The sequence below is a fragment of the Mucor mucedo genome (genome assembly GCF_025094135.1).
Source record: "Mucor mucedo strain NRRL 3635 chromosome Unknown EV154scaffold_165, whole genome shotgun sequence".
Lineage (NCBI taxonomy): Eukaryota > Fungi > Mucoromycota > Mucoromycetes > Mucorales > Mucoraceae > Mucor > Mucor mucedo.
Genome location: NW_026252449.1, coordinates 26,523 through 49,743, shown reverse-complemented (window position 1 = coordinate 49,743; position 23,221 = coordinate 26,523). Strand labels below are relative to the sequence as shown.

The 23,221-nt window shown below is 37.2% G+C and overlaps 5 protein-coding genes across 5 annotated transcripts; 2 read left to right on the top strand and 3 right to left on the bottom strand.

The window, feature by feature from the left end:
* Window positions 1–5,593: 5,593 nt before the first annotated feature.
* Window positions 5,594–6,628, top strand: EV154DRAFT_569813 (uncharacterized protein; the record flags this gene model as incomplete). Its single annotated transcript, XM_051606160.1, has 4 exons — window positions 5,594–5,651; window positions 5,708–5,776; window positions 5,846–6,421; window positions 6,486–6,628. The coding sequence occupies 4 exons, from the start codon at window positions 5,594–5,596 to the stop codon at window positions 6,626–6,628; spliced, it is 846 nt and encodes a 281-aa protein (XP_051451920.1).
* Window positions 6,629–8,755: 2,127 nt separating this feature from the next.
* On the top strand, window positions 8,756–10,409 carry EV154DRAFT_527457 (uncharacterized protein; the record flags this gene model as incomplete). The annotated part of the gene is made up of 5 exons (XM_051603490.1): window positions 8,756–8,769; window positions 9,528–9,648; window positions 9,672–9,703; window positions 9,755–10,222; window positions 10,385–10,409. The coding sequence occupies 5 exons, from the start codon at window positions 8,756–8,758 to the stop codon at window positions 10,407–10,409; spliced, it is 660 nt and encodes a 219-aa protein (XP_051451919.1).
* A 3,176-nt stretch (window positions 10,410–13,585) lies between these two features.
* EV154DRAFT_569811 (uncharacterized protein) lies at window positions 13,586–17,238 on the bottom strand (the record flags this gene model as incomplete). Its single annotated transcript, XM_051606159.1, has 8 exons — window positions 13,586–14,038; window positions 14,095–14,908; window positions 14,975–15,096; window positions 15,162–15,370; window positions 15,459–16,163; window positions 16,546–16,847; window positions 16,917–17,099; window positions 17,165–17,238. The coding sequence occupies 8 exons, from the start codon at window positions 17,236–17,238 to the stop codon at window positions 13,586–13,588; spliced, it is 2,862 nt and encodes a 953-aa protein (XP_051451918.1).
* Window positions 17,239–18,718: 1,480 nt separating this feature from the next.
* Window positions 18,719–19,801, bottom strand: EV154DRAFT_486983 (uncharacterized protein; the record flags this gene model as incomplete). The annotated part of the gene is made up of 3 exons (XM_051598916.1): window positions 18,719–18,832; window positions 19,083–19,143; window positions 19,641–19,801. 3 exons carry the CDS (start codon window positions 19,799–19,801, stop codon window positions 18,719–18,721), a joined length of 336 nt encoding a protein of 111 aa, XP_051451917.1.
* Window positions 19,802–20,643: 842 nt separating this feature from the next.
* EV154DRAFT_578474 (uncharacterized protein) lies at window positions 20,644–22,858 on the bottom strand (the record flags this gene model as incomplete). Its single annotated transcript, XM_051606557.1, has 7 exons — window positions 20,644–21,473; window positions 21,544–21,625; window positions 21,689–21,709; window positions 21,773–21,894; window positions 21,953–22,035; window positions 22,124–22,288; window positions 22,357–22,858. The coding sequence occupies 7 exons, from the start codon at window positions 22,856–22,858 to the stop codon at window positions 20,709–20,711; spliced, it is 1,740 nt and encodes a 579-aa protein (XP_051451916.1). The 3' UTR covers window positions 20,644–20,708.
* Between the last annotated feature and the right edge of the window lie 363 nt (window positions 22,859–23,221).

The following is a 23,221-nucleotide window of genomic DNA, read 5'->3' as shown; positions in this document are numbered from 1 at the left end:
CATACGTTATGGATTATATCAACAATTTTGATAGAGGCATGAACAAAGCAAGGGAAGAAATATATGTTAATCATAAAAATAATCCTGATACTAATTCCACTGATATGCTGCGATCTTTGGCTGCACAGTACTAATACTCCAGTAAAAAATCTGCACAAGAAGCCGCTTATAATCTTTTTGGTATTAGAATGGTAGAATCGAGTACAGTGACAATTTTTGTTCCTACTGTGGTGATCTGCTATATTGTTGCTACATTAAATAAATCCATATCTATGACATAAATACATTAAGAATGATTAAGGAATCAATTACACAATATAGATAGTTAGTACTATCATATCACAAGGTTACAAGAACACAGTGACAAAGGCTTACTAAAGATATGGAAGTACAATGTGTCTAAGATGACAGTAATTCCAAGTGTAACATATTTACAAAATAAGCAGTTAAAGGTAACAGGATACACACTGGGAAAATGATAACAACTTCAAAGATACACTAAAGATAGTGGTACAGCAGATAGTCTTTTTTATATAAATACTTGTTCATTTTATTTCATAATAAAGACAATCTTATAAACAGTCTCAAATTATTCATAAACTGCCTTATAATTTTTACTTACCTCAAAACACAACACCTACTTCGAGACCAACAAATCGAAACACATTCTTAAAAGTCAAGAGGAACTAGCCAAATTGAACCCTGATTCAATTAACTGTTTTGTGCCTAGTTTAACTGATAATTATACGAATAGACCTGATTGCCCAGAAGACATTAATTTGGCTCAGTTTGCTGCCTATTATGAAATTAGTCGAAAATTACCAAAGAGGAAACGCAACACCAGTCAAGAAGAAAATGATGGTGATGATAATAATGATAGGAACTTTTCTGATATCAACTTACCTGATGGATCTGGTGATGATGGCCCCCCGCTTGATACATTACTTGGGCGGTCCTGCAGGAAAAGTATTTGTTCTTAAAAATGATTGTGGATTTTTAACTTGTAGAGCCAAGTGAAAAGTTATCCGGTACTACAAATTCAACCTTCAAAAAGAGCCTTCCGAATTTTTTAGAACCTTGATCAAGTTATATAACCCTTGGAGAGATGAAGAAAAAAATTGTTAGACATAATACATGAAGATGTATTCAATGCTAACATAAATTTGGTTATGGAGCGGGAAAAAGAATTTTGTGCTATTGCCGATGGTACGTTGGACATTTACATCGAACAATTGAATAAAGAGACGGCCGATCATATTAATGGTGGTTCTGAAGATGAAGAAAATACTGAAGTACCAGGCGATATCATTAATAATTTTGGTCGATATACTTTGGACATTGATGACTCTAATGAGGGTAACTATCATCGAAGCAACGATCTTGGTGATGATCTTTTACACAATAACTCGAGAGACAACAGCCAAAAAACGTACTTGGAAAAATTCAAGTTACCTGACCGGCTATCTAAGGCTGAATTTTACGAGCTGGTATCCAAGTTGAACACAAAACAACGCGAATATTTCAGTCACATCCTAAATCATATAAGATACAATCGTGATAGAGTGACAATCCGCATGTTTAGTAGTGACAACGAGTCAGTACGTACCTTTGCAACATTTCGTGATTTTGTTAGTGGTGGTGCCGGTGTAGGAAAACGAATGCCAATTAAATCATTGTATGAAAGTATAAATGTGGAATTCGACGGTGAAAGGGACACAGAAATAAACACACCGATTGTTTTGCTTACCGCACCCACGGTAAAGCTGCTTTCAATATCAATGACGAAACCCTACATGGCGCATTTCAGCTTCCAGTAAACCAGTATGGTTGTGGTGGTGTCAACATTCTTTCTGCAGACGTCAGCCACTCCATGGCAGTTGCATTAAAATATTTGAAGATTTTAATTATTTATGAAATTAGCATGGTCGGAAATTTCATGTTTTCTTGGATTGACAAAAGACTTCCAGACATTTTTGATGAATCCGTCCCATTTGGTGGAAAATCTGTTATTGTTTTTGGTGTCTTTTTCCAGCTCCCGCCGGTCATTTCCTCGCCTCTCTTTTCAACAAATTTACCTAAAGACCCTTATCTTGCAGTATTGGGTAATAACTGATGGAAGGATCTCAAAATTGACAAGCTGACCCAAATTGCGAGGCAAAGGGACGACTTGCGCTTTGCAATTGCATGGAACAACAAGGCCATTGGTGGGATGACACCAAATGACATACAGTTGTTCGAAAGCCGAGTTCTCCGCATGACAGAAGAAGAAAAGATCAAATTGAACAATGGCCAACCAATTTTCCCCCACCTGAATGTCGTACGGAATTTTGGTCAAAGCAATGTTGAAAGACCAATATGCCTGTTTCATACGAACGCTGAAATAAGTGTCATGAACAACGCTATTTTGGATAAAACGAACACAGAGGGTAGTTTATCTTTTGGTTTTGATCGTAACATTGGTAATTAACCAAAAAAATACGATGTGGACCATATTCTTGCCTCGGTATCTGACGATTCCACTCACAGTTTGAAAACTCTGGGATTGCTAAAAACATTAATCCTTAAAATCGGAGCAAGATACATGATTGTAGTCAATATCGACACTTCCGATGGATTGGTAAATGGCAGCACTGGTTATTCGGTGAAAATTGATTTTGGGACATTAAGAAACAATCCGGCAAGTGAAAAAAACCGTTACGCAATTGGCTAAAATTCAGTAATGAGAAAAGTGGCGCTATCCTGCGCAAAAGCCAGGTGATATTAAGACAAGTTAATCGCATTTTGGACGATACATGGACTATGATTGAACCTTGTTATCTTATAATCACATCTGACTTTACAACCAAGCTACAAGTCGACAGAAAGCAATTTCCTTTAGGACCGGCAGAAGCCTTAACGACTAACAAGTATCAAGGTGGAACTTACAAAGATGTTGTAGTTTATGATACTGCAAAACATAGAATGAAGAGGTCACTCATTTATGTCGGATATTCACGGGCAACTACCGCTGCAGGACGTACACTTATTTCCAAAAACAAGAAGTTTATCCCACCCAAAGCACTTTCGTCAGAAAAAAATAGCGCTCTTTACAAAGAAATCAAACGACAGCTTTCCATCACTCTTTCTCCCACATTCACTGTCTTAATCACAAGATCTCATTTTCAAGTTATATCACACAATGTCCAGAATCAAAATGCTCACTTGAATCAAATCATCAACGATCCGGTATATTTGTCCTCTGATATTATACTGTTAAACGAAACATGGACTTTATCAACTGATAACTTTCAAATTCCTGGTTTTCAACTTTATCCATTTTTAAACTGTTCAGGTAATACACGTAAACCCATCGGTAGTTGCTGTTATGTCTCAGATAAAAAGATGTTCCCTATTGAATTACAATCCGTCCCGTTTTAATCCTTTTTTTAAAAATATGTTAAAGAGTCTGTTTATAGGTTCAAATCTTTACCTTGTATCAATTGATTTTGCATCTTACTGTCAATCTTTTTCCTCTTTTACATGTGTTGTTCAATGTAATTTTCCCTTTGCCTTTTTGTATGTTAATTTCTGTCATCTTTTTTAAGTGAAGGTTCTCTTTAAAGGATACTATTTTGAGACATCTTTTCTTCGACATGTTGTATTTGGTCTCTATTTTATAGATGCGCGGGCATAACTATCTTAAATAAATATGCAATAAACAACTGTATAAATTACCACTGTTCCTTTTTTATTATTATTAAATTAGAGCATGTCATTTGATTTAAAAGAAAGTTCAATCTTGGGATATAAATCGTTTTTGTTATCATTCTCCCAATTAGGTACACAATCCTCTCTTCAATTCCAGCTAAGCTCCTCGTAGATGCAACCATTATTTTACCAGTTATTAAGGGCTAGCAAGGACAAACACTGATTAAGGACGGTATCATAAGAAAAAAGAATAATATGAAGCTCCCTTTATAATTTATAAAAAGTGGGGGACAGTTACCACTTTATAGCTAGTATAAAAATGGATTTTAAAGGCACGGCTTTTTTTGTGATGAGCAGGCATAGCAACGAAATCCAACAAAAGGAATAGGGGTCAATCGGAACACCTATAGTTAAATTTACATTCAAAAGGGAAGGCTCCTTTTTTATACCGTTCATTTAACATGCCAAGGGTAGTCTGTCTGTGTGTTTAATCCATAGTCTGTATCCCTTAGTACCTGTATATTTAAAAGATGTAGCCTACACGTATAAATTGCATAAATGTATATTTTTTTGCCACAATTAACCGTTAAACTAGTCGGTTATAAACAAGGGCATGCTGATACTTATAAAATAACATCCATCTTATGATGGTATAAATCAAACTTTTTTTTTCGCAAAGGAATACAACAGCGGCACCAGAAAAGCATTTTTAAAAGACAAAGCAGTGTTGTAAACTTGATAGTTATGATCAGACATGATGGCTTACTTGTAAAATACATGCATGAGACCTGTTTGTGTCCCTATTAGTATTACAGGTAACACCTATTGACTGCACATAGATTTCTGCTGCCTATAAAGAAAAAGAATTAAATACAGCCGCATTATGTAGAGTCTATTATAGATTATAGTGTGCGTGAAATAAGAGGGTATATGGAGACGTTCTATTTTTATTGAGTGTCAGTTGGTATGTCTTTATTAAATATCATTACTCTGTATTTAATATTTATAAACAACTCCCCATTCTTAGCATAAGGGGGAGGGGGATTTTTTATTACTTATGGTAGTCCTCAAAAATAAACTCTATGGTTGCTTCTTTCAGCATGATAAAGAAAAAAGAGGATTACAGGTAAGGTATTATACAGCGCATCATCGACATACTCGTATAAGAAAATAATAAAAACTATTACCCCTCCAATTTTTAATATATTAATTGTGCTAGTTTTATGCTTTTATAGCCCCTAAGATTAAAGTCATTGAACCAAGTATATATTACAAAAAGCAGGCTGTTCTTTTGTTTTTATTATTTTCATAAACTGATAAAGGTCAGTATCTCCCCTCCCTCCGTCCTTTTTTTTTATTTATTTCCAACCTGAGGTAAAACGGTTTTTATTTTCCCCCCTTTAAATAAATGCAACAGGTAGTATGTGTTTTTATGTAATGGTCTTTGGGTTATATGTGTCCATCCGAACTAAAAGCCAAAGTAATAACTATGTGATTTTATGATTCCATTTTATGGGATGACAGCCAAATGGTTTTTTAAGAATAGGTATTTCATGCATCTTTTCAAACGTATGGCAATGAAAGCTTTAATTTTATTTTTGTTTTTACTGTTTAGTGTGGAAGCAAGGATCGTGGAATAGAGACACTAAAGTTACCTTTGGTAATAAAGTAAGAGTAGTATTCAATACCGCACTCGCGCTGGTGTGATGGGAAGAACGCGTAAAAGAACAATGGATTAATTCAATTTGTATTCTTGCATAAAAAAAAGTCGCGTTTTGACAGGTACGCGATCGAATCTTCATGCAATTAAAAAAGTGGCGATTGACTCCGCTTGCATTTAAAAAGAAGCAATTGATGTCAAATTTGTGTCTTTTCTTTTTTTTCTCTTTATCTTCAAACGATTAAAATGCCTGAGCCTATGAAGAACCAGCTTAAAAAAATGTTTGATGCATTGAAACAACATTGTAAGTACATGGTATGGTTGTTCATGAAAAGGAAAATAGCTAATTGTATTCTATAGATCGAAACCAACATACTCAAATAATCATGGAATGTTTGGATGAAGCAGAGATTACTTTGCCAGCAAAAGGTTAGCTCTTTTTTATTCTTTAAAAAAAAAAGTATATTTGTGCATGTACCTTAACATGTACATAATCAGATCAATCAACAGTATTGCCTGTTGAAGGAAAACCAATGGCAACACCAAGAAAAAGAGTCATAATTGAGGAGACAAGTGCCAGTGGTCTGGTAAGAAACGAAAAATACAGAACGAATCCCTATATCGATGATGAGGCAGAATGTTTTGATGACGATCATAAAGACAATGATCATCATCAAGAAAATAATATTTCTAAGGCCAAAGACAATAATAAAACCAATGATAATCCGGAGCACAACAAGAATGATAAGGTAGATGTAGAGCAGTTGAAACAAACTGCGAAATCACTTCTTCCGGACTTGGAGAAAGTTCAAGAGACTTTAGAAGGATTGGCTGAGGATGTCAGATTGAAGAGGATCGATGTTCCAATTGCACCTCAATTACTTGATGATACTAATAAAGAAGCGGTGACGAAGTATATTGTTGATATCCATCGATATCATGATAACGGGGAACGATATGGAAATCTGGGATTATTAATCCAATACGCTGGTGCATTCCGTTTGTTTTGCCTCTGTGAGACAATCAAGAAAGATTACCCAGGCTTTCATGCTACAGTTGTAGATTTTTCAAAAAGTAATTAAGACTACTAATAATAGTAAAAACAACAACATCGAATTAAAACTAACATGTAAAATAGAATGCAATTATAAATATTCCAAGATCGACACCCTGAAAGCAGCCGGTAGAAAATTCAACTTGCTGTTACAGCATTTCAATCAGGGCGCAGCAGTAATTTTTACATTGTATTCGACAACTCAGATGCGAAGATTCAATGATTGAGACATTCATGCTATCATTGGTTATATTAAGAAAAACAAGGATTTGACGGAGAAGTTACGTGCTTTGAAAATTGATGGCAGCACGCTTAAGAATATCGGCGAATTAGCCTATGTAGATTTTAAACCAATAAAAAATAAGCTAAAAATATAATTAATGTTGCGTATGTGAAATGAATTACTTTTACTTTTTTAAAAGTTGCATTGTTTGATTGATTATGATGATCACACAGTAGAATATCAAAGGGGAGAGCACTTAAAAAGACCGGGTTCTATTTTTTTCCTTTTTGTCCTTTTATTTTTAAAGAGTAACGGCTCTTTACAATGTAACGCACAAGAAAAAGGTAGTAATGTAATGTGAAAGACTAACGCGGTAAGTCGTTCTATTAAAGTGCCAAGACCTATGAGAAGGAATCAGTACGAGATTCTTCTTCCATGTATAGAGTCATCAGTTTGGGTTGAGGAACTGCAGTCAGCAAAGACAGAGTGAAGTGATAGACAAGGAACACGAACCCCGAGCGTCTTTATAAATGAGTCAAGCTAAACAAGAAAAGGAAAAGGGAGACAGTATCATGGAGGCCTGTTCATGATAAGCGCTGATATAGCGTTAGTATGAATTTAGATTTAAAAAGGGACAATTATAATTATATAACAATTGTGATAGTGAGCACCAGGCTTTTAGTTGTCAATCTTAGTTTTATTGTTTATTAAGAGTATTTCTGTAGTGATCTTAGACGATAAAATATATGGATAAGACAATTAAACGCAAATCGATAATAATACAGTGAGAAATGAGAAGAGAATATAGTTCTTAGATGTCAAAGAGAAAAGAGTTTACGACGGGTTTATATAAGAAGATTATGTGATTGTATAATTTACAATAGACAACAAACAGCAACAAAAAGAGGAGGAAATACTACTAGTATCAATTACAAGATAAATCCCAATTTTAGGTGAACACAAAACTAAATAATATTTCTTAAAAATGAAAAAAAGGAAGTGTATTTATAGGAAAGATCTTATCCTGTGTAACGACAAGCCGCATTATTATTGGCTGAAACAGCGCATTGGTTGATGGCAAAATAAAGTAGCTTCTTTATGAAGGGGGCTTACTAAAAGTGCAAGGGGGTTGACTTTGAACAGTACTGATAGATTCATTTTGTTTGCACAGAAGGATGATGAGAACGAGTAAAGAATAATACTGCACAGGCAAAAAAAGATTCAATGGGGTATGGTAAAGCAAACAACGCTAGCACTAAAAGGATGTATCAAAAAAGACTGAGAAGCTGATCTTCTTAATATATTTCTTCGTGCAACTTGTAAAGATGAAAGTATAAGATTGTAGTGTATATTATGATTAACAGGATGAAGGCGTGATGGCATTCAATACAAACCATAAAATGCATTCTTAAATAAAGGTTAACAGGAACATGAGCCTGTATATTTTGTTATATAAAAACGTTGGTACTAAAGTAAGGCATAGGATAAAATAAGTCTTTGTAACGAACAAAGAGCATGTGTATAAAATGGAAAATAGTGGACAAACTTCAGTACTCTTTTTTTATTTTATTTTTTTACTTGATAGTTTAATTTATATCTAAAGGGCAATACAATTAGAAGGTCGATGTAATCTCTATTAGTGAGAAAATGATGTATGGACGACGGGTCTGTATGTAAAGAAGGAACAAAGGAAACACGTAGCCACATATTATATATCAAATGTGATGTATGCGACGGGCGCAAGCACAATCAAAGGCCAGCACAAAATCTCCGCATACGTCATCTATCTGTCATGAACCACGTACTTTGCACTTTGCCCCTGACCACGAATCCCCGACTATTGGAATGTTCTGGAATCTCATGCTGAGATTCAACAACCCCAGTGTCCACCTTCCAGGACCTTCCAAGACTATCCACGCAATGAACCTCCGCTTCCAAGAGATTAGTAATCATGACTCGTTTCCAAGTATCACCGACGCCAAGCAATTAGTAATCATGACTCATGGGTTTCGGCCACGTAAGCTGAAACCAACACTAAGACTAATTAAGTAAGCCAAGACATTCTTAAATGCAAACCCATGTTATCTGAAAAGATATAAATACTCCCCCTTTCCGTCGCCTTCCCCGTTCCATGTCGATTATCTTGTATCCTTCCCCTTCACTGTATAATCTCTTTATTATTATTAAATACTTTTAAACCTCTCTTCCTTTGTCTTTGTATAACTAGTAGGTATCTCCGGATATTATTGCTATAATATATTCCTAGCCACGTTCCTGACACTTTCAAATGATCCACAAGACCTAAGGGCTGAAGCATCCTTCAAGCGCTCTTTAAAAGAGGCATTTATTTTCAACAGTAATTATCATGCAGATTTACTTGAAAGTATAAATAAAAAGGGTAAAATTATCTCAAGCCAGTCACAATCACAACCACAACTACAACCACCACAACTTGCAGAGGTAAGGAATTTTGCACTTCTTTAAGTGTTCACTCTTTACTTATTTATACATTGTAGATCCAAGAAGAAGATGGGCTATTGTTACAAGGATTGGAAAGGTCTGTGGGTGCAATTATCAAAACCTCAGCTATCTCACTCTATCCTAATTATTATCAAGATAATACATTGAAGCCATCTATTACGTAAGTAAATTATCATGTAATATCTTTAAAGGAAGACACAGCGCTAACTCATACTTTACGTGTTAGGCTTGGTTTAAACAGTATTTTGGATTTGTCGTATAATTACTCGGAAGCTCAGTCAGTGTTATTCACTCCTGATCAGTGGAGAAAGATGAGAACTTCACTTGCAAGAAAGGGGAATGCAAGGTGACTTGCTATGAAATCAAAAGTCGAAAAGATGCTGTGTAGAGCAGAGCCGTTAGCCGAAAATGATATCATTAAGGCTAGTGATTACATCTACAAGTACTTATATAAAAAAAAGCAAGTTAACACAAGACGAAGCTTTCACTGTGTTTGCCCATGCTTTTATTACCGAAGTTATTGCTCATAATCAATACATGTTTGTCAAAAATATTAAAAAAATGAGCAAGACTTTATTGTCAAATTCTGGGGGCCACTGTTGGAAAAGCTTGTTCAAAACACGGGTTTACGATTGAGATAAGGCGAAAGCTCATGCTCAATGTTGCCAAGCCGCCTGAGGGCTGACGTTCGCGTCATTTACGATAGACAAGAAGGACAACAGCACCAGGAGTACGACATGATGAAAATGGAAGCTAGTCGAATGCATCCTCCGAAGCAAAAGTTCGACTTCGACCATACAAAATTGCTAGTAGAAACCAAAGATATCATTGACTCGCTGGAAAGTGACATCAAGAGGGAAATGAGTTGTTTTCCATTCTGTGGGTTAGAAATTTTTAAATATAGCCTTAATCATGAATTCAACACCATCTATGTCAACAACCAGGTTGATTACCACATCATTCCCTCTGATGTCACAAATTTCCAATTCATGAGATCTCTTTGCGTTACCTTGGTAGCTACCCGAGATGAATGGATGAGTTGTAGAAACCTTAGTATGAATGCAAAGGTCAATGCGAATGTTTCGTATCCAAGCTCGAGCATCAAGAAATTAAATGAGTCAGATGAATTAAAGAAAAGCCCATCGTGGTACCCTCCCCGACCCAACCAAAGAACATCTCCTTTGATGGCCATCCCCGTCAATTTACATTGAAAAATGGATTTTCTTTATTTCTATGATTTTTTTAAAGTCAAGGGGTTTTTTTTATTTTTATTTCCAAGTATTAAATTATCATTGTTCGTATAAAAAAATTCTGATATGTGTTTTCTATCTAATGATTTGAATTACTGTGATGAAACAAAAAAGAACATGACTTTTATTCCATGTAATTAAACAGTGCTCGTAAACAATAAGGAGTTGAACAAAACCCGATATGCACTTATTGGCAACAGAAAAAAAAATCATTATTGGACAAGCTTCAAATATGTGATACTATAAAAAAGAAAAAATGGAATATAGACCAAGTGTTGGAGCCAATAATAATATGATTGATTGTTACGCAGGATAGGATACTTCTTATAAAAACTCTTCTTTTTTTTTGTAATAAATGATCTTCTATTTTTTTTTGGTGTGTTTGTGGTGTGGCGACACCCAATTCCTCTCCTACCCATCGCTTTAAAGAGATTCCGCAATATCTTACCCCTCGTGCGTCTTCACCAATGGGATATTGCCGACTTTTTAATAGTGAAGGGCGACAAAGATATCATTCTTGTTGTCGTTGACAGCCTCCGTCAAGCACAGAAAACCATGTATAAACTTCGCTCTTCATTATTACCTGCTAACCTTCAGCCAGAAAATAACCTCAGATGTTTTTGTCTCTTGCAAAATGGCAATTTGCTACTTGCGCATGCACAAATCTGTGCTTCAACGTGTTTTTTTAAAAAACATTATGTGTGTATCTTTTATAATACATGCTTATCTGTAGTTGTATTTTACTTTTTTAAATTCTCATCATCAAAGTAATAGACTAAAATATTTTGTTTTCTCTACATACGAGCATATGCGCCACAGTCATCATAGGAAGTATTAGAGGGTCGAGTGGAAACATTTTATATCATCATCCGGTTTATTTCTCTTTTTTTTTCTCTCTCTCTTTTTTATAAATTAACACCGTAAACCTTAATCGTGGTAAACTTCAATTTAGACCGAAACCTCCGGTCCCGGTCCAATTTTAGCTAATTACCTCTACCAGAGGTTCAGGTAACATTTAGACTTGGACCGCAAAATCAAAAAAACGTAGATGACATAAGAATTGTAAAAAATTGTTATATAAAGATAGCAACCCCGGACGAAATTCGGACCGATAATTGCAAGAACGCTACCAGACGTAACAAAAACGAACTCTTTTTAACGGTACTACTGTGGTCCCAAAAAAACGGTGTTCTCATTGACTTATTGATGTTTTAGTGTCATACACTAGGTGCACTACATCAGTACCCCTGACGAAACATCGAAAAGAATTTCTAAAAATAGCTAAAAATGTGGCATTTCAAAAATGTATAAAATGACCCCCCTTGGATTGGCTGAAATGTTGTTACACACGTTTAAAGTCGAAAATTCCGATTTTAAGCAGGGAAATGAAATTTAAATCATTTTTAAAATAGATTTTAGAATTAACTTTAAAAATCCGACTAAGTTACACTCTGCGCCTTAAAACGGGCTTTCGAATGATACTAGTTTCAACGCCGTTGGCCAATAATTGATTGGCTGAGAATGTTTTTAAAAATTCAAAAATGGACAAAATATTTCAAACGCCGCTTTTAACTTTGTTTGCTTTTTTGGAGCAAAATAACTTTTTAAAAAAAAACTTTTTTTTAGGTCTTGCTGAGCTGTGATTGGCTTAAAAATTACAACCGTTCAGTCGTTTTGGTCTTTAGGTAGTGTATATTAGGCTCTAGCAATGAGATAGTAGACAGAATGCTGTTATAAAACTTTAATTTAGGAATAATTGCAGAATGATATTATGATGCTTCTTTCGGCTATTATGAATCTTTACAGCGGCAATTTAATCAATTAGTGTACGTATAGTAGCAAACGTTTTAGGTAACAAATGCTAGACATAATGGTTCTTATTTGTTTAAAATAGCCAAGTCCGGTACAAAAAATCGAAAAAGTACGAGGTAAGGGCTGCAATTCAAAATATAATTACTTGGGCATATGTGACAGACCTTACCGATTAATGAACTGGAACCTCGGAATTGTCTCTTCCAATTTTTAAGTCAAAAAGCAAATGCTAAGTATGCACCCTAAGAAATAAACAGTTTAGTCTTTGAAAAATGACAGGAAAAAGACATTATCGGACATTATTTTGTTATGAAGCTTCTCAGAGCAACAGGCTGTTTTTGTATCCTTTGTTCATACGTTTGGACGTGTCTCCTATTATATTTAAAATCAAAACTTAAGAATTCGCCTCAAGCCGAAATAAATAAACTAAATATTTGCTAGAAATACTGTCAAAATAACATTAAGGGGATACAACTTTTTTTTGAGGAACTTTAAAGTGATGGCGTTTTTTTAGTTCTGTTATAAACGTTTTTCTACGTGTCATGAGTTAATTAAAAGTCAAAATCGCATCAAATGAGCTTTAGCTGAAAGAAATAAACTCAATAATTGAGGAAATACATGGCAAATGACGATTGTCTTAAAGGAAACACTGTTTAAGTAACTTTAAAATGCGGGATTCTATAGGTCAATTAAGCATGAACTTGGACGTGTTTCATGTTTCTTCAAGTTGATATCTTACTAACTGACCTCGAGCCAAAAACAAATTTCACTTTACGAGTGCAAGAACTTTAAAAGAACACATATATTAAAAACCAGTAATATAAGGAAAAAAAAGTACAGATATTTAAAGTCAAATTAAATACAGATTAATAACGCTTGCAATAAGAAATTTTAGATATGAAGACAATCAAAAGTTTAGATATAACATAATCAATTCCATAATACATAGGGCATAAGAAAAAATATATTATAAAATAAAAATGAAAGGGAAAATACATAGAGACAAAAAAAGGTGGCAAATAAAAATAACAAAAGAAAACAAAAAGGCATAAATAAAAGTATAAAAATAATAAAGGTACAAAGTAAAATGAGGAATATAAGTAAACAATGGGGAAAAAAGACTTAAACTAAAAAAAATTCATCGTAAGAGAAGGAAACATAGAGAGATATAACAACATACAAGAACATAGTGGCATATAAAAGGAAGGTCGCATAGTAAAGGACAGTGGCATAGTTAAGGACGGTGGCATACTAAAGGAAGGTAGCATAGCGAAGGACAGTGGCATATAAAAGGAAGGTGGCATAGTAAAGGACGGTGACATATTAAAGGAAGGTGGCATAGGTGAAGTTGTGGAATAACTTCAAGATAGTGACATAATTAGCGCTGTAATGGGTGAGAGGAATGGTAATAAAATTATTTAAATCAAACGGCCATTTCGTCTATGATTTCGCGCGCGGACACGGGGAATGGTTCTACCACCAACACGACTACCATGAATTTCAGTGACCCGACGATAGACACGAGGAAAACTTGGGTCCTCAAACTTGTGATCATAGGCATAGTCTTGAAGAAACTGGAACATCTCCCGGGAAACGTCACCCATTGGTTCTAAGAACCAAGATACTTTTCGCGTCGCAATAGTTGTTGAAGATGTACGCCTAAACATCTTAGTAGGACACGACATGGGCACATATTCGAGAATATACACCGATGCCGCCAGAAGGATACAATGTAAGTGTTTGAGAGACCTCGAACTGATATCAGCATGCAGAAAAAGCTCCAAGAAAACAGAGCGGGAACCAAATGCTTTCCATGATCTATCCATACGATCATCCGTCACCAAAGATTGAACCCAGGCCCGTTCACGGTGCTCTTGTTCGACATAAGGAGCAAAAACGCAACACGCCTCAGAAAGTCCATTTTGACCGTGAGATCCAGCGCATCCCGAAGTTCAGGGTCGAACATGGATTGGTCACCACCGAACGAAAGATTTTCGATGTTGCACCCGGTGTGGCCACCTCCAACCATAGAAAAATACTCCTCAAAAAAGACTTCCAGGAAACGGACAGCGGATTCGGGCCCAAGACCAAAACGATGAAATATTTGACGGGTTTTTTCAGCGTATCTGACGGTGTCAGCATTGCCAACGTCAAACATTGGGATAGCTTGGTTGGTCAACCAAGTTCCAGGAACACGATGCCTGCTAAGTGGGGTTTTGGAAAAGCGCAGACAAGGAGCGAAGGTCAAGGGACCCAGAGAAACGGTGTAGCTTACCGTGTTGTTAAGTGCCACGTCATGAGCCAAGTGCACATTTTCCGGATTAATTTCATTAGCGGCAGCCATACGGTCTATTTCGTTGACTAAACGGTCACCATCTACCACCAAAGTTCTGACAAAAGACAAACCGGGAAACATATCCGCCATTCTGGTCGAATCAAAAGCATCGATGAAACGCCACTCGTTAAGATCAAACACGAAATGGTAACTCATAAAAAACAGGTAGTTTTTTTTACAGCGATGAGTCTTGACAAAGTTGTTGCAACAAGTAGATCCCTTATCGGCCGGATGCATGAGGCTGTTCAACAGAAAAACGCAGAACGCAAAGCCAGACACAGCAGGTAATTGCACATCCCGGCTTAACGAGACCATCATCTCCGAGGTGACATTCAGCAACTCGCGGACATAGGCGAGATACTCGTCGACAAAGAAATGGATAAACGCACCGTTCGATTGAAGGCGGCTTCAAATAAAAAGAAAATGTTAGATTGTATACATAGATATAATGTCAATGATAAAAAGAACTTACTGCAGCCCATCCATTAATTTGCGAACGAGTATGTCGCACACATCCGCCGCACTCACACGAACTCCTAAACGAGAGGTGAACTGAGTTTCCTGATGCTCATGCAGGCAACGTTCGTAAAAGTTCTGTTTAGAGAAGAATGAAAAAAGTTAGGCAAAGACAATACAAATAATACTACATAAACACTTACCAGCCCTTGTCTCCAATGGCCAGTTGCATGGTTGATGGTTGCCCGAGACTTTGGCGGGGACCAATCCTCACCGACGTAACCGTTGAAGCCTTGCCTGGCTCTGGTGAACCGGATCTTGACATCATTGTACATAATCATCTTCCAGGCTTCATTAATGGCTGGAGCAGGGTTCTTGCCTGACATGCCACCGAAACGGCCAAGGCTCATATCTTGACACTCCGAAACGGTATTTATCGCCACCAAAAAGTTCACCAGTTACCGAACAGAACTCTTCTTTTAAAAAACTGATGATTGGACGGTTATCATCATCAGAGACCGCAAAAATGTTCAACCCAATGTCCACCCTAGTTTGGACGGCAGCCAACTGATTCCTGTCAATCATATTACTGAGAATTGCCGTATGACTGAATCTACGCAGAGGAGCCTTAAACCCAAACGCGGAAAGGACAAACCGGAAATGACGGAACATCGCCAAAGATTGCTTTTCCCGAACCATATCACGCATGATGTCAACGATATCGGAAAGCTCCTCCGTCCATAAAGTAAGAGACAAGGCATTGTGGACACCACGAGCAGCTGATTGTTCGTATGAACTACCACAGCGGTTGTATGCTGAGGGGACGCGATCTTTGGACACCTTTACAGCGGGAAGAAAAAGTTCGTTCGCGAACTTGGCCTGGTGAAACGAGTCAAGTACGGAGGCATCAGAGTCCATTTCCACACCAAGCTCCTTCATGTTTGGAAATATGATATGGATTTCCAGATGGCATTGGCCATCCATCGTAAAAAGTAACGTGTGATGGTAGTCCTTAACAGGCATCTTGAAGTTGTGATGCTCATACGTGCCGTAATCCAAACGAGTGATACGAGTACTAAAGGGAGGGCTCAGGTAAAAGCGCACACGGTTATCCGGGAGCAAGGGAATGTCACGCAAGCCGTAGGTGATGAAGGCATCGACAATAGGGTATAAGGGGATAATTGGGGGTTGGGGTTGATGTGTTGCTATGAAAAGAGAGTGTTGGCATAGGAATAGGGTGAGAAACGTACAAGTGGGATCAGCAGGGAGGACTTTACGTGTATAATAATTTGGATATCAATGATATCATCGGGTCGTGTGCTATTCTACACAATGCACGAACGGCAAGAGGGGAGCTAGGTTTTGATGGTGTGTTTTTGAGCCTACTGGTCTAGTAGTTGGAGAGCAGGGTGATACATGTGTTATAAGTAACCGAGCCCGCTTGCGCATTTTAATGCAGCTTTTCCTAAATTTTTTTGAAAAATAAAACAAATTTATTATTGAAGAAAAAACCCCATTATATTTTAGTCGATGTTATGAGGTTTATATTCATCGGACGAAGGATAAGTGATATCAAGCAAGTCTGACTAACAGGAGAAACCGTCGTGACCTTGCCATCGATTGTCATGTCATTGGCAGAGGGGGTGGAGGCAGTGTTGTATGGGAGGATGCTGTTGGGAAGGGTGCTGCTGACGACGATGTTGCTGGTGTTGGTATTGTTGGCGTCGGTTTTGTTATACGCGCTGGTTTTGCTGGGAGAATGACTGTTGAACTGATAGTCATTGGCGTCAGGAATACCATTGACATCTGGGCGGAAGTAGTGGCTGGTGTTGTTGGTGTAATTGTAGTCACCGTTTTCAACGGGATTGTAGCTCGTGGCGTTGTTGTTGCTTGAGCCAAAATCCCGTTTCATTACCATCAGCATCTCGCGCTTATATTCAGAGTGTCCTGCAATCTACTCACCAATGCGAGACTGCACCTGGTCCCGTTTCTCCATGGACTCCAACATGTGACCGAAAAACGTTGTCGAACGAGCAACATATTTAGTGAACTTTCTACGCTCCGGTTCTCCATGCTCCAGACGACGTGCCTCAATCTCATTCATAGAGGTGACCAGATACTCGATCGTTTGGTCGACCGCTCTACTTTAAATGGCAGCCCCACGAGCCACACCCTTCTCTGCACCATCGTTTTTGATGGCTCTTACTCGTCTAGCACTGCAACGTCACCACAATTATCTATCGTCTCTCCAGAAAGAGAGGTATACACAGTAGTTGGCATCTCACTGTTGGGATTTCCATCGCATAATGGTAATCCCAGTTTTCAATCGGTGCCATACCAGTTGGATTCAACCTATCATTGCGATGTCTGAAGGCAGCACAGAGAGCCGCCACTTAGAATTTAATGGCCTCGAAGGTCTGCTTCCATTGGTGCCGTTTTTGGTCTTGAATAAGTGCAACATGCACGGTACAACTCATTTAGTTCAGCTAGCGTACGATTGGACTCCAACCGCTTGTTGTAATCAGCATACAATTCAATAAGGGCAAAGGTGCTAGCTGAATTCCCTTTTGAGTGCGTGTATCTGGTATCCGAAACTTAATAGTCGCAGCAGCCTCCGTGGCATAAGCAGTGGCAGTAGCAGGTGCAGCCGGGGAAACGGCGGCAGCAGCAGGAACGACGAAAGGAACCTGCTGTTTTTCTGAAACAGTAGTATCATTCGACGGTTGCTACCATAGGCTACACGATTTGGTGTCACTTCAATAAATTGGTGATTGATAGGGTTGTTGTTGTTGTTTTGATTGTTCATTTTAAAAAATTTAAGGTAAGGAAACAGTAATAAAATTTATTTTGTATTTTGGCTTTTAGTAGTCCATTTTAGGACCGTTTATTTCTGGAGGCTTCACATTCGATGCCCACAGATTTTTCATTTTTAAGCAGCAGATTAATAATAAAAAAATATAGCAACATTATTTTTGACAGGATTCAAATTAGGAAAAAAATATTGATAAAAAAACATTTTTTTAAAAAAAAACCGGAGCTTGTCCATATTAGTACATCTCCTATATAAGATCTCAATCTATTTCGTTTCATTTCGGCAGCCTAAATCATACAAATCTGAGAATTCTGGTCCGTTATCTGTCAAGATCCAATAGGTTTGCGTACTCTGGTCCGTTATCCCTCAAAATCCGTTGATTTCAGGGTACTCCGGCCCGTTATCCCTGAAAATCCGTTGAATTCAGGATACTCCGGTCCGTTATCCCTACAGATCCGATACTTAAGGGTTTCCTGATTACATTAAACTAATGACCAAAATAGATTATAAGAAATTAGAACGGTTCCGAAATGGTTCAAGCATTCTAAACTAGTATGGGGATGATCTGAGCTAATTTCACATATAAGGTAAGTTGCAAATCATATCAGAACATCCTTAAACGTGAGTTCAATTTCAAAAACAGATATACAGCGCCCTCCAATTTATCCTAAGCGTTTGAGGTTTTCGTATTTTGTAAGGACATCACATACTGATATCATACCGACACTTTGCGATCATTTTTATTTATTGTCTTTTGTTATTATTAAGTTATTGATCCGGTTAAAAGCTCTTCATGAAAATTGTATAAGTTATTATCTTTTATAAAGAAGTGAAACCATTTTTTCCATAACCTTTAATGAAACATTTTTGAGTCTACAGCATATTTCTTTAGTCCAATGCTGCTTTAATGTCATCAGTTTTTTGGAGACTGGTCTAGTATAGGTGTATTTAGCAACCCCGGACAAAACTAGGATCGACAAATAAAAGAACACTATCCGACGTAAAAACATGAGCTCTTTTTAATGGTTCTACTTTTGTCTCAAAGAACGGTGATACCATTGGCTTATTTACGTTATAGTGTCATACACTAGGTGCACTGCAATATTCTTGCCTCTGAAAGCCCAGCATTGCCGGACATAGCAACCCCGAATGAAAGTTAGAACGACATAAAGTTATATCGAATGCCTTCGTGACTTGCTAATGGCATATTTTTGGGCAAAGCTGATTATTCGGTTTTATGATTTTTATGGGTCCGACGTTATATGAATAGAGTGTAATGTTAGACTCATCGTTTAGATATACGTTTACTAACGTGTAATAATCCAGTTTGAAGGATAATCGACACGAACATTTCTGAGCAACGACAATTTTTTCTATATAGGGTTATAGGAATTAATAAATAAATTCCAGTTAATGAGCTTTCCATTAGCCGTACGGTAACCTTTGGCGAGAAAGATGAGATTGTATCTCCCATCATTAGCATTAAATTATCATCTTGATACCGGAATATTTGAACGGATGACCCTATGTTGGAAATATTTTTCAAATTGCATAAGATAGTTCGCTTGTTTCTGATGTCTCATTAAAGGACAATTGGCAAATGTCAAGAGCGGAAAGGCGGAGAGGACAGACCGAAAAAGACTTGCTTACACAAACCGAGTAATTAAAGATACTTTGTTTATTATAAGAAAGAGAGAGTAAGTGAGAGAGAGTGTATAAGAAGAATGGATGTGAGACGGCCATAAAATTATATACCTGATGAAGGGAGAAGAACGAAAAGGGAAAGCCCGGTTATATTCATAGTAACAGGATTGCATATTGATTTAGCTTGAAAAAAGGCAATGACGAAGTTTAGTAAGTCATTACTTACTTACGAATAATATTTGATGATTGATGGCTGGCCTGCAGATGAACAGTTGCCGGCAAAAAATTAATTAAATTAATGCATCTACATGAAACGATTATGACAGCGAGCATGATAGAAAAACCCCCTTCGTAGTAACTTTTGCCGGTACCAGAAATCTTTGTCATCTGGATATGTATATCGCTTTATGATTTACATTTTAGTTCGTTCCAGCTGTCATATCTTATTTAGGTCCAGAAAAGCTTATAAAAAAACTGGTTTTGACTATTATACTTTGCACAAATGGGTCTTTGCAATGACTTTAGAAGTATCTAACTTATTGAAATTATTTTTTTGGTTTTTATTTGGTACTATTACTAGGTTTCCAACTTTATTAACAGTTGTCCCATCTTTAAACCATTTCTGTTTATTCAATTAATTTAAGTAACTCCATCGCCTAAGGCTAAGAAATCATTTTAAGTTATGCACATTTTACAAAATAGACTAGTTTCATAATTTTAAATTTATTACAAAAAAGAAAACTGTAAACAAACTAACAATCCTGACTTGGAAATATATTAGTCATAGAGAGAAGAACTTCATAGGGAAAAATATTTAAATATAAGGCCTAATAAAATGGCACTGAAAATGATTAATGACATAAAATTAAAAAAGGCATAGACGAATGTAAAATATCAAAATAGTGATAAATATCAAAATAGCTTAAACTACTATATTTTGGTCATTTACCGATTGCAACAATTTTTTTACGGCGCTTAACGCGTGTAAGACGATTAGGTTCTGATACTGATGTATTTGAGTCCTCATTTAGCTTTCTGAAATTAGCACTGATGTAAGGAAGAGGATTGGAACCAAGTAATTCACAGACAGATTGGTTATCACCGAAATATTTACGAAGGAAGTTGAATAAAGATATGTTCTATTCCTCAAATACTACCTCAAATCGAGATGCTTTACGAACAAAAAAACACATTCCTGTCATTTATATATTCTACACTTTATCGAGACTGGCAGATATTTACAAGCAAGAAGACACTGAACCATTAACAAGGAATGAAAATGAGATAGGACGTCTTAACTGATTAATGGGTTTGCAAATAACTCCAGATACCAGGCCCTGGTTCCAAAAGACTTCCAGTTTAAGTCTATACCTTTTCCATCCAAGTACGCAGTCAGTTCATCCTTAATGTCCGCAGGTCTACAGCTGTCTCTATCCGGCAATGGGAGAAGACAATACATTCGCTCTGTAATACACATTGGTTCAGCCACTCGCTTAGCATCAAAGTTGGAAAGAAAAGCCTTGGTTGGAACATTGGAGAAACCAAGTAGGTCAAAATAGCAATCACCATCCTTCAAAAAAGTTATATATTCGGCCCAGAATTGCTCCAAAAAATAGGCGGCAAACTTCGTCCCGAAACCGTGCTGCATTAGACCTTGATTAACATTATAAACATTTTTGACAGTTGCAATATTGGAAATATCATACAAAAATAGAGGACAATGATCAAAAGGTTTTTCGATTGGCATCACGGAGTCAGTGATCATTTCGGAATACGCCTGAAGAGTAGAACAAGTGACGGGAGCAAGAGGAAAAGCATTGAACATTGTCAAAAGTAATCCTTCTAAGGTTGTCTCGGTATTGTTGAACAAATCATAAAAAGCTTCCGGCACGTTGGTACCTCTTACGTAACCGTCCTGGAATCTACTCGACATGAATTGTTCGGTGGAATCAAAATTAACTGCACCGGGAAATGCCTGTTGAATACGAGTAGAATGGAAAGTATGCCCAAACATGACTCTGTCGCCATCGACGGCAAACGCACCAGGGAAAAACAGCACCTACTTTTATCATATCTGCTGATGATACGAAATTGGCAGCGTTGGTTGAAGTTCAATCAGAATGCATCACGTTGTTGGGCATGTAGGTCAAGACATATAACCCGGAGAACGACTGCGACAGAACGGAACCAAGACATTTTTCGGCCAAGTCACTTAAAAGATTTACCAAGAGACCAACGTAATGAAGTTAAATACCCGAATCAATGTGGATGAACGCTTCACCAGCAAAAGCAGACCTATCATTAAAAGCAGCATAATTAATAGAGTATCTAAAATGAATTACCTATAGAAAAACGTACTTCAACTTTGCGAATAAGACGTCGACGTAAGCCGTAGTGGCTAAGATCGCGGGGAAACAAACCTCCAAACGAGTAGTGAACTGGTGTCTTCGGTATTCGGAAACACGGGCATTACCCCATCTCTATTACAATTTTTGAAGGAAATATATGGAAAAAATTTCTATTAAATGTATTGCATACCATGTTCTTTAAATGATGACCTTCTTGATGACGAAAAGTATTTCTCATTTTCTCGGGTATCCATGGACCGGACACCTTTTCGTCTACACCAAGATGGGACATCGAAAAACGGATACTGGATATCGTTATATATCATAACTTTCGAAGGCGTAAGAAGACTACCGGACCGACCTTTCCCCGAGAAGCCACCATAAGAATCCAAAGACATTCCATAATCATCTGTCTTTATGGATGGATCACCAAAACGTTTTCCCATACTTTCGACTTTTTCCTCTTTAACGTACGATACCAATGGTCGGCCATCCTCGGATTCGGCAAATAGATTCAGGTCAATATCTACAAGGCAACTTTGAGGGTCAAGTTGGGGCCAGTCGACCATGGTATCAAGAATAGACGTGTAATACGGACCGCACATTGCGCTTTTTCCCCGAAAGAAAAAATCACAAAAACAAAATGGCCATATGCGGCCAAATCGGGACTTTCCTTGGCAATATCACGCATAGACTTGACTAAGAGCCTAAGCTCCGAACCAAGCAAACATTTTGGCACCGTCATATGAAATTCAGTACCAATGGCTTTGCCATAAGAGCCACCAGATCGATTTGCACGAGGACAAATCAAAACACGTCGAATGGCAGGAATTAGAAGGCGGTCAGTGAAAGTTTTTTGCGCGGCGGTACCAAACATTCTTCTTGAATTCTTCACACCAAGCTTCATTTTCTTCATGCTGGGGAAGAGGACATGAATGTGCATGTATGCTTCCGAAAAGGCCTCCAAAAGCAAAGTGTGCGGATAATTCTTGACAGAGTCCCTCTCACCACAAAACGTGAAGTAACCGAAGTCCAGACGAGTCAATGCTTGCTTCCAATCGGGGCTTAAAGACAGTTTCAAACGAGTTTTCGGCATGATTGGCAGCTCCTTCAATGGCTACGAAATAAAAGCATCGATGTTGACTTCGCAAAGGGTAGGACTATCACAATCAGTCTCCAAATCGACAATACGTTTTCTTAACACTGCCTACAGTACCCCAGGAATGCATCCCTCAGTAATATATTTGTAACATTTTTAAAGACGTCTTTAGAAATAGCAGATTTTCAATATGATGATGTAACTTGATACGGAGAACAATATTAGGCTCGGAATTTTTGTTTCGATTCTGATCCAGACGAGGATATATACAATGTAACAAAGTAATATAAAACCAAAAACGCTTATACTCAAGGCGTTTTTTTACATAGTATGAAGTAAATTTCTAAGCTGAAAAACTTT